The sequence below is a fragment of the Cucurbita moschata genome, unplaced genomic scaffold (genome assembly GCF_002738365.1).
Source record: "Cucurbita moschata cultivar Rifu unplaced genomic scaffold, Cmos_1.0 Cmo_Scf00060, whole genome shotgun sequence".
Taxonomy (NCBI): domain Eukaryota; kingdom Viridiplantae; phylum Streptophyta; class Magnoliopsida; order Cucurbitales; family Cucurbitaceae; genus Cucurbita; species Cucurbita moschata.
In genome coordinates this window covers 951,762-962,521 of record NW_019268576.1, presented here as the reverse complement: position 1 = coordinate 962,521, position 10,760 = coordinate 951,762, and the positions used below count along the sequence as shown (strand labels likewise).

The window sequence follows — 10,760 nt, the reverse complement described above, 5'->3', positions numbered from 1 at the left end:
TTCGATTAGAATTAAGAAATATGCATATTTGTAACTGTCTAAGCCCACCGCTAGTAAATATTGTCCGCTTTGGCCCGTTACAAATGGTATCAGAGTCGGACATCAAATGGTGTGACAGTGAGGATGTTGGCCCCTAAGGGAGGTGGATTGTGAGATTCCACATCGGTTGGAGAGAAAAACGAAGCATTTCGTGTAGGGGTGTGGAAACCTCTACCTAGCACACTAGACGATAGGTAACAAGTCAAAACAGACAATATCGGCTAGCAGTGGGCTTAGACTGTTACGATACTCCTAATAACAACATCTAACGATATAAAGTAATGAGACATATCATAGCGGAGTTTGTATTCAAACCTCCAACACTTGCAATAAATTTACAAATCTTCTACCATCATGCGATATACACAAAGATTTTGTTCTCTCTCCAAACTATTAAGACCCCAAGTTTCCCATTTGATTTGTGAGGGTTCCTTGAAACTAGGATGGTTTGAGTAGGGGTTCTTGGAAGCCCTGTTTAGAAGAGGAAACCATTAAGGATCTTTCCCCTAAAAAGCATAAAAAGTAAGAGTTGCTGGGACCAAGACTTCACTGGCATAAGCATGTTGATATCATATTTTGAAGGGTATCTGCCATTAATGCTCTTTCAAACAACACTGTAATAAGGGGAAAAAACCAGTCTTTGTGTAGGCTGTTGAGAGAGAAAGAAAGAAAAAAGATAGCATTTTTTTGGTTGAAATGTTTCCCCTAAGAACCCTAAAAGGGCTCTGTTACTATTTAAAGCTTTTTGGTTCATATGAACTAAGAATAAGTGTTGGAGTCCAAGTGGGGCTTAGAGTGGTCCATTGTTTTTTGCTTCTTCGGCTTTCTAACTTCTTTTTTAACTCTCACATTCCTCCCTTTCTCTATGAAAACTTCACTTTATGAAGTGTGATTTAGCTATGAAGTTTGAGTTTTTGGTAAAGGAAAATGAGTGGTGGAGATTTTGTTGACTGAGTTAAAGAGTGTGAAATGGAAATGGTGAAGTTGATTGGAGACTGCTATAATATCAATGCTGATCTTTTTCCACATGGCCCTATTTCATTTTTTTCATCTCGAGGTACATACCAAGGTTAAAATGTCAATGTCGATATCGAGATTTCAATCTTACAGATATCGGTAAAAATGCCATTAAGTATTTATAGGAAACGTTCCTAAAAGATGTCATTAAGTATTTCATTGATTAAAAATTAAGAACCACGAATGTTTATAGACGTCAGTTTAATAAGTTTGAAGCTTATCTCATCGACTAACACACTTTTGTTTGTTCTAAAAAGTCTTATACACGTTCTTCTAAGAGGTTGGAGTAGTGCGGTTTTGGTCACATATTATGAACATAAGGTGGAAGAATTGACCTTACACCCTCAAAGACAATGTAGGAGGTTCAGTTTTAGCTACTTTCATGGCATATTCCTTTGTCATGAAACAAGAAACTCAACACACTATCAATAATCAAAGGGTGCAAAAAGGTTCCATTAGGGGAAAGAATCATCAAGAAAATTCCACAGGAAATTGCAATATCTGCAGAGTATAAGCTCCTCTGATATCTTCAAAATGGAGGTAAAGCCCCAAAATCTGATCCAAATCCCCAGAGTGAAACTGGATAGCCAAGGAGTAGAGATAAAGATTGATCACTTTTAAAAAATGGGAACTTGAAAAAGAACACGAAACTTTTGGTTCGACAGTGAAAATCCTTAAGACTTTGCAAGTTCCAAGGTTGGGTTTTGGGTGTGCAGGGCTTTTCAGGGTGTCCCAGTGTTGGATACCAAATTATCGAACAAGCTTGCATCAAAGGCATAACATTTTTTTATTCTTCTGATCTTTATGGACCTGATCATGACAATGAAATCACGATTGAAAAGGTGGTGTTTGAGACCTTACCAATTGACTGAAGATGTTTTATTTTGCAGGCCTTGAAGCAGCTCCCTGGAAAGAAGATTCAGTTAGCTACAAAGTTTGAGCTTGTGCCATTAGCAGGATTTGAATTGCAGTTAATGGAACACCTGAATATGTAAGGAAGTGCTTTGAAGCAAGTCTCGAGCACATTCAAGTTTCGTGTTTAGTAGGCCCCTAATGTTAATTCATTTCAAAGTATACGAACGAAATATATCAAATCGAAAAGGTTTAGAGACTTATTAGAAACCTTATACTAAATGAACGAAAATAGTATTCAAAACCAAACTTATAATGGTTCAACTTACAAAGTTATATGTTGAAAGACTTGGTGGATGAAGCCAGGGTGTTTTGCAGGGATCTGGGAGTTGGGACAGTGACTTACAGTCCTCTGAGCCGAACGTTCGTTGGTAGGTCCGTAAAAGGAGACTACTGTGCAAGTTCTGCCATGGTCGCTCTGTTGTATTGCATAACAAACTGATCCATATACTTGTTTGTGATGTGTTTGACAGACTTCTCATTCAAGGTTCAGCAAGAAGAATTTGGAACAGAATGAACTTATCTACAAAGGCTTGCTAATGTAGCTGGGAAGCATGGTTATATCCCAGTTCAGCTGGCTTTAGCTTGGCTGCTCCTTCAGGGTAATGATATTGTTCCCATCCCAGGTGTGTTTTCATGATCTTCTGCTTGATCCTGTCCAATGTGAAGTTATCTTTACGTTAGAGTTATCGTCATTTGATACTTGCTACTTATTAGTATTACTACTGCAGACAAGAGTAAAACAGTTCAGTTCCCAGCTCTGTCATGAACACAACACTACATTTAATGGAAGTCTCTCTTCAAACTGCCTTCTACAAAGATGACTTCATTCAAAATAAACATAAAATCATATAAATGACCTTTCTAAATCTCCTTCAAAACTGCAATAGTTATATTTTCAAAAACCTCTGTAATTCACTCTTCCTCAACCAAATAAGTCATGAAAATGAACAATGAAAAACTAGTGCCGACTCGGTTATCTGATCCTAAACTATCACAAACAATTTTGTGGAACTCAAGTCTTCAGCATTAAAGCTACTATGTCCACTTGAGATTCCACGTTGGTTGGAGAAGTAAACCTTACCCTAGCAGACGTGTTTTAAAAACCTTGAGGAGAAACTCGAAAGGGAAAGCCCAAAGAGGACATCTGTTAGCAGTGGGCTTGAGCTATTACACATATATATTAGCGCTCAACAATATATTCAATTTCTTTTTTGTTTTGTTTTTTTTTTTTTTTGAACTGCTGTTCATTTTAACTCACCTTCTGCTGAATATGAAATAATTGAACTTTTTAGGAGCAGCTGAGCAGCAGAAAAGAGCAACTGGCAAGCATAGTCTTTTAGACCAAACCAAGCAAATAGGTCCTCGCTGTCATAAAATCCAACTCCAGCAGTTGCTGACTGAAAAAATTCTGCAAACAGAATCAAACTCAGTTTTAAGAAAATTCATAACACTTAAGAAGAAGCACTCTTTGTGTTAACTAGACGGTATAAATGAAGTTTGTAAAGCAGGCATATGGGATTTTAATATCATAACAGCTGCAATATTTGGCAATACAAGTGCACAAGACGTCGAAAATGTAGATCATTCATCAAAAGCCTGGCGAGAATGGATAGAAAGAGCATGTAATTAACATCAATGTTGCAAATTCAGAAGATGCTTACCAGAGATTTGCTTTGTGGCAACAAACTTTCCTACATTTTCCAGTGTTAAACGAGTCACTGATCTCCAAGAGCCCTGCAACTTTCTGGTCAACAAGAGAACTAAAAAAGTTAATAATCTCTTGTTAGTGAAGGAGGGATTGATTGAATGATTAATGAGAAGATTAAATTATGAAGAGTAAGAATGCTCCATATTTATACAGAGAATACAAAAGATATTCAGACAATCTACCTAAAAATCTACGGAAAATCTGGTAACAAACCAGTAAACAAATCAAAATAAAATCTAATCAAATCAAAACTAAATCAAATAAAAAACTAGATCTAACTCCTAACGCAGATTTAATTAGATACTAACTGACAGCAATCTAAACAAACACATGATCTTTAACATCTCTAAAGCAAAAACACCATAGCTACCCCTCAATACTGTAGGGAAGAATATAATTGACATGTATAACAAGAACAGTATTCTGAAGGAAATGATTGAACTATTTATCTGACACACAAACTCAATAGTCTGTAAAACATTATCAAACAGGCTTTCGTGATAAGGTACTACGCGCTTCAGTATTAATCGACACAAATACAGGGTCCTGTAGAACAATAAAAATAAATGTAGTTTATAAGAATTTTATATTCGAGATTCCATATCTTTCCTGCAAGAGAGAAATCTCTATCGTTTAATCATAAAATCAAATGGGGCCAATAATTTTCCAAAGTGGTTCAAATTACAATTCTTTTGAGAAGCTCAATTCATAAATAATATGAGGCTCAGACATTTATTAAGCCATGTTTCAACAGCAGTTGGCAAATTTATATAGTATTTAATCTAAGCCATACTCAACAATGCACAGCCTGAGCTAAACCTCACAGATTTGTATTGATTGTCATAGTATAGTACAGAAGAATACACACAAGTCTTTAATGAGCCTGGAGTGGCGCTCCAGCTTTCTCAGTGAAGGTGTTGAGGTACTCTTTCCTTGCTGGATGCTGCCCTTGTGGTCGGTTAAACGGGGTCCAAATGGGCTCTCCCTGGAACAGCCTCATTAACTGTGGATAATCCAACTATGAAGATTGTAACCTATGAAATAGTTTTATTTTTGTTTTGACTAAGATTTACATAAATAACAATCTTCGAATAGATGGTCAGTTCGATCCAAGTGTAACGAATTTCTTCACAATCACCAAGTTTCTGTGTGCATATATCAAGTAAATCCTACACATCTCAAGAAGAACAAAACGTATCCAAAAAAGTTCGACAACAAAATAGAAATGGAAAACATCGATGGATTAGTGAAGCATCCCGTCCTCTCGGATTTTCTTCAACTCTTCATCGTTCTCATATTATTTAGGGTTTAATTTCCTGTACAGCACTCCAAATTTGAAGATAAATCATTCAATTCAATCAAAGAGCCAAAAATCTCTAGAGCAGGTTTGGTAAAGAGGACGGAAGAGCACCTGCTAATTGGTCCATGGAGACGAACTCTTTAGGGTTGCGATGAAGAGGAAGCCTCTGGTCTTCATTGCTATCGTTCATGTACTAAGCCTGCGCAAAGACTAGTTTCCTCCAACAATCTTCCGAGTTTATGTCGATGTCCAATAAAGAGAAGTTCCGTTCGTGGACTCACCTCAACGGCCATTCTTGAACGAGCTCTCTGAACTTGTTCACAGAGTTGAATCGTCAAGAACGTGCTCCGATGAACCACCGGACTCCTAATTTGAAGGCAATGGCCGGCGGAAGGAGCAGAAACTCCCGGTCGAACTTGAAGATTCGAGTCAAAGATTTTTCTTTCTTTTTTGGGTCTTAATTTGCTGAATCAGCGTCTATAGTACTGCCACGTGTAAGAATAGGTTTTCTTTTTACCTTAGTATACTAGCTGACGTGGATTACCATTTTTTAAATAAAATTATAAATTTAGTCTTTAAATTCTTTAACTAAAATTTTATAATATCAAGATTTTTTCTTTTATTTCAAACAGTTGACTTTTTTTTGTTGACTTTTTAGTCCATGACATATACTTCATACGGTCTAGCATTCATAGTTTGCATCTTATCCCAGATTAAAATTGTAAATTCTCAAGTCCTAAGCGGGATAAGATTAAAATTGTAAATTCTCAAGTCCTAAGCGGGTCTCAAGAGAGCGCTAGAGCAATATGAATGATTAAAAGGAAGCACTGGTTTATGAGGTTGGATGTCAAGTATTATAGTCTCCGTGGTGAGAATGAGTACTGCACAATCGCTTACAAATATGAAGCGGCTTAGTTCTGATATACACAGAAAAGAGGTTCTTGGCACAGAAAGGATAGCATTCATTTTTATACGTATCCAACATTGCATCATCATCTCAACCCAATAAACCTTGACAGCACAAACATGAACAAATTCTCTAATCATCCTAACAACGGTTTCGACACCGTGTTCGAGTTACAAAATTGATCAGCTGAGTGAGATACTCGTACCGTTCGGATATAGACACCTCTCCCACGCAAGATCTCCAAAACATGACTGGTTAGTAAAGGCCTACATAACGCTCCTTAAGCAGCCAAATCGTGCAACAGACAACCATTTCGACTTCGCTCCTCTTCTCTCTCAAGTTCTTGCTAATCACAAGGATGATCTCTGAAGTAGAGCATGTCATCAACTCAGCACTCCTGGATATCTGCAGAAAAGTAGCTACCAAGCTAAGACAAATCTTTTAATTTTCTTTATGTTCTTACGGTATTTATAACCAGATCCCGACACCTAAAACTGATATCGGGTTCCTTGGTCACATTAAGAAACTTTTTTCGAGCTAGAAACTAACAACACCCGAAGCATAATTTTAATAACTCGTGCCGACCTAAGCATAGCTACGCATATACCCTTATCGAACAGATCAGAAGTTCAAATATCAGTTTTAACGAGCAACGCAAATGCATATAAATGCCAGTAAAAAGTGAAGTGCTAATATAAAGGCTCTATAGCTCTACCTTTGACATTAAGGTCGACAGGGAAGCATGCAAGTTTTGGCTGATTGTCAGCTGTTCCAACGAAGGCTTTTGCTACTCCAGTTGGGGATAAAGAGCTTGTCACAATCTGACCTAAATTCTTATTGGATATATGCGTCCTCATTTGATGGTTCATATACCCCTCCAGGCTAGAAGAAGCCAATCCTGTATTTTTCTTGTTCTTTAACCTTCCCCTTACAGAAATTTAACCACAAAGATGGGAGGGAAATGAACGAAATGAGATCCGAGACCACAAAGCTTATCTACCATGCAAGACGACATCGTTATCGACTTATAACTGAAAAACAAACTTAGTCAAAGGTACCTGTCTTTTCGCTTTTCAAGATATCTCTGTAATGAAACTTTCCGACTCGCCTGACCCTCAATATCTAATATGAAAATCCACAATATTTTATGAAAAGCTATTCATTAGATCAATTGTTTCTATGGGAATCTATGAGTATGGAGACTGGTCAAACTAAATGGGAGCTCACGAGGTGAAGATAACAATTTAGTAGCAGCAAAACACAGGAACTTTTACAGCAGGGAGCTCATAAGCTATAACCATTACAAAGTATCACAACAAATTTTGTCCAAGCGCATAAAAGTAGATTTGAAATTACTGGGACGAAGAACAGAGTCGTGCACGTTTCTAGCTAACAAGAGAAATGTAGAGTTCTTATTTTCACAATGCAATTAACAACATTACAAGCAAACAGAACGCTTACCAGAATCTCGAGTACTGGTTCCTTTTATATGCTGCTGCTGCTGCTGAGGGTACTCAACCATCTTCTCTGTCAAGTCAAAGTAGAATTTTTCATTTAACTAGCTACCACCAATACTAAACTTTATTTTTCAGGATATTTGAGGACAAAATCAAATAAAAACGATTACGCAGTTTACAGAAGAAAAAGTGAAAACAGCCACAATCAAGAACTATATATCACCCACAAAATGTAGATGTCGACCCACAGTTGCTATGGTCCAATAAAAAGGAGCCAAGTCAAAGTGGAATTGAGGCTATAGATAAGTTTTTGGTGTAACCGCCCAAGCCCACCGCTAGCCGATATTGTCCTTTTTGGGCTTCCTCTCAAGGTTTTTAAAACGCGTCTGCTAGGAAGAGGTTTCCACACTCTTATAAAAGATGTTTCGTTCTCCACTCCAACCGATGTGGGATCGATCTCACATTTAGAGCATGAAAAGTTATTTGCAACAAAATTGCTATAATCCACTCACTCACCTGTATGCACATTCCGATAGATAGTACCACTAGGAGAAAAAAGGTCATCTCTCTCATTGGCATTCTGCAAAAGACATGGTGGAGACTGACATGAAGCAGTTCCACCCATGGTGTGATTCTGAGGGAAATGAACTGGACTAGCTGCTAGATGCATGATTGCCCATGCCTGCAAAAATTCCATAAATGACTACAACATGTTGAAAGGGAGGGGAAAAAAGATTACGTCCATAACAAATATTCTTCAAGAATCCAAAAAAGAGATAACATCTAAACCTTATCTGCTGGAACTCCATCATACACATTCACCTTGCCACAATAGAAAATTGTCATTTGGCCATCCACTCCATGTGTATCACATTGATCTCTGTCAACCATTAAAATATTCGTCATCTCCTTTCAGTTAGTACAAATTTTATTGAAGAAAGAACAAGAGGGAATCATATCAAGATTATAGATCCTCTACAAAATGCCTGTATAACCTTCAACAGAGCAGAATTCCAGAACGTTTTTCGTAGATGGAAAAATCACTAAGATTTCGAGTGAATAATCTAGCATCGGCCAGTTTTCGAATTGTAAACAAAAAACGCGCAGAAAATTATTGTCATATTCCATCAGACCAAGCCACATAGCAAGAATAACAAATAGGCCAGCAAGTTTGAGCTCAAGAACTTTCATAGCATGAAAATACATCAAGTGAATTTAAACTAAGATTAAGCTAGCAGGATTAGTTCCGGTTAGTATTCTCTCGTAAAAACCACACCTGAGAAAATAAATCCAGTCTTTCACTAAGATTTCGAATAGATATCCCGAATTCAAGTTGATTATGTTTCATTGCTTCATTTTCTTTTGAATCTGCACACATTTTAATTCCCAAGTTCTCTGCCATGCCTAGTATTTATGACTAAACAAGGATCTGTAGATCATTCATAGATTTTGAAAGCAAGCATTCTCAGAAGATCACAGGGAAGAAGTAGACCTGGGACTAGTGACCTTGTTGTCTGGTTCAGCCAGTGGATCCTCAGGAGTAGATTTTGCAGTCTCCATATTGCTATACGCAGATTCATCAACTGATATCGTAACCTGAGCATCATCACTCGGTTCCCTGGGTGAACCGCCTTGATTTGAATTCACCTACACAAACATCATTCAATAACATCACTAATTACTTTGAAAAACACACACAAATATGCCCAGAAAGGAAAAATGTTGATCAAAGAAAACCCTCCATTCAGTAAGTAAAAAGAACAGGAATCTCAGTCGACATTTGGGGGAGGTTTTGTTCTTTTCTGTCAGCAGCCAAACAGAAGCTTAAAACCAAAACTCACCCGAGGCGAAACGGCGACCTTCCTGAGAGCACTGGCGCCGGAATCATCACAAGGTTCAAGCAATGCTTTCAAACAAATAACCTGCTGGATCGCCTGAGATTTGTTCCACGAGGGCCGCCGCATTCCTGACCCGACACGTGTAGTCACACAAACAAAAAAAAAGAAAAAATAAAACCAAAAAAATCGTAATCATTCCTTTGAACCCGCTAAAGAGCAAAAAAAAAATTAAAATAAATAAAAGATGAGGAAAGAGAATGGAAGCTTCCGTGATTTGGGGGCGCCGGAAAAAATGGAGGGAAGGAAGGAACAAAACTGGAAATTGAAGAAACAAAGAAGAGAAACAAAAAAAACCTTTTTCTTTTAGGTATTTGCGACAGTCCTCTCGCGTGAGCTGCGAAATGTCATCCTCCGTCAGCTGGTTGAGGGGTTTGTCGAGTATAGACCGGAACGTCGCCGCGCCGGCACTCATCGCCGCAGATTCAAAAAAAAAAAAAACAACGAAACGGCCGGCGCTCCGCTCTAGAACCTGCAATCAAGGGCAGAAGCAGACGGAATACAAGGCGGAGACGGTCATCGGAAATCGGCCGGCGGAATTCTGGAGGCGGAGAAGGAAAATTGAAGAAGGGGGTGGTTGTGAAGTTTGATTAAAGAGCGTCTCCCGAATATTGGAAGGAAGAAATGGTTTTTGTTTTTGTTTTTTCTTTTTCCTTTTCTTTTCTTTTCTTTTCTTTTCTTTTTTTCAATTTCATTAATATTATTTTAAAGTTTGTAATTTTAGTTAACTGCGCTTCTCCCTAGACTGCCACGTAAGTGGGTTTCGTGTATAATTGACCTCAATTAATATATCATTAATTGTCATTATTAAAGCTCCCCTGATCTTATTAATTTCACTAATTCAGTTTCCCAACTTACCATTATCTTTAATCAGTATACATTCTTATATCAATTCCATTCAAATAAACCCCACGAAAGATCCAATGATCTACAAAATGTACGTTTCTTTTTTGGACAGCTTGATCATATAAATTCATATATGTTTTTTTTCCTTGGAATCCTTAAAATGAAATGTGAATAACCTATCATTCCCTCTTTGAAACAAGAGACGCTTCTAAGTCTGTCAGTGTTTGGAGTCAATAATTTTATACGAGGAATTACTTAACTCAATCATTTGCTGTTGTTACTCTTAAGTTTTTTATTGAGGTCTATCCCGTGGAGTTGCTCAAATTGGATCGGTTATTGATTTATAGGTTATGTCGTAAACCCAATTGTGGGATATTTTCCATTTCTTAGAATAAAACACGCACAAAATTTCGCCATGAATAAAACAATATTAAAGAAGAATAAATAAATAAATGAATAATTTTTTAAATTTAAAAATTTATTAGATAAATAAACGTAAAGAAGTAAATTTATAATTTATTGAAATGAAATAGAGCATTAATAATGGGAAATTAAAGAGTAAAAAAGTGAGAATTATTTAAAGGTTATTAAAATGGACAGAGAGGTACACCTTTTTCTGACACCTGCTGAGTATGCGTTAAATGAAAATTGAAAAAAAAAAAAAAAAAAAAAAAAA

At 37.1% G+C, this 10,760-nt stretch overlaps 1 protein-coding gene and 1 long non-coding RNA gene across 9 annotated transcripts; both read right to left on the bottom strand.

Annotated features, from left to right (window-relative positions):
- Positions 1 to 338: 338 nt before the first annotated feature.
- LOC111436903 lies at positions 339 to 5,416 on the bottom strand. Of its 6 annotated transcripts, none has more exons than XR_002709355.1 (9): positions 5,261 to 5,416; positions 5,091 to 5,178; positions 4,473 to 4,682; positions 3,633 to 3,715; positions 3,230 to 3,379; positions 2,238 to 2,622; positions 2,040 to 2,106; positions 1,918 to 1,962; positions 339 to 510 (listed from the first exon to the last, which is right to left on the bottom strand). It is a non-coding gene; the product is annotated as an uncharacterized LOC111436903 (long non-coding RNA). The 6 variants fall into 6 exon arrangements; XR_002709352.1 differs by lacking the exon at positions 339 to 510 and adding an exon at positions 1,374 to 1,635; XR_002709350.1 differs by lacking the exon at positions 339 to 510 and having other exon boundaries at positions 1,374 to 1,962.
- A 486-nt stretch (positions 5,417 to 5,902) lies between these two features.
- LOC111436902 (protein TIFY 4B-like) lies at positions 5,903 to 9,882 on the bottom strand. 3 transcript variants are annotated; one of them, XM_023074695.1, is made up of 9 exons: positions 9,536 to 9,882; positions 9,185 to 9,309; positions 8,836 to 8,990; positions 8,133 to 8,223; positions 7,858 to 8,025; positions 7,348 to 7,414; positions 6,945 to 7,008; positions 6,602 to 6,807; positions 5,903 to 6,291 (listed from the first exon to the last, which is right to left on the bottom strand). In XM_023074695.1, the coding sequence occupies exons 1-9, from the start codon at positions 9,651 to 9,653 to the stop codon at positions 6,275 to 6,277; spliced, it is 1,011 nt and encodes a 336-aa protein (XP_022930463.1). In that variant the 5' UTR covers positions 9,654 to 9,882; the 3' UTR covers positions 5,903 to 6,274. The 3 variants fall into 3 exon arrangements, with proteins under 3 accessions (XP_022930463.1, XP_022930462.1, XP_022930464.1); XM_023074694.1 differs by having other exon boundaries at positions 6,602 to 6,813; positions 7,348 to 7,413; positions 7,860 to 8,025; positions 9,536 to 9,880; XM_023074696.1 differs by lacking the exon at positions 6,945 to 7,008 and having other exon boundaries at positions 6,602 to 6,784; positions 7,348 to 7,413; positions 7,860 to 8,025; positions 9,536 to 9,880.
- Positions 9,883 to 10,760: the final 878 nt, after the last annotated feature.

Excerpts from the sequence above, each read along its gene's own strand:
- LOC111436902 (XM_023074694.1), bottom strand. The coding sequence starts at position 9,653 with ATGAGTGCCGGCGCGGCGACGTTCCGGTCTATACTCGACAAACCCCTC. Across the intron at positions 8,991-9,184 it reads AGGTCGCCGTTTCGCCTCGG|GTGAATTCAAATCAAGGCGG; the intron begins GTGAGTTTTGGT and ends ATGTTTGTGTAG. Across the intron at positions 7,414-7,859 it reads CTATCGGAATGTGCATACAG|AGAAGATGGTTGAGTACCCT; the intron begins GTGAGTGAGTGG and ends TTGACTTGACAG.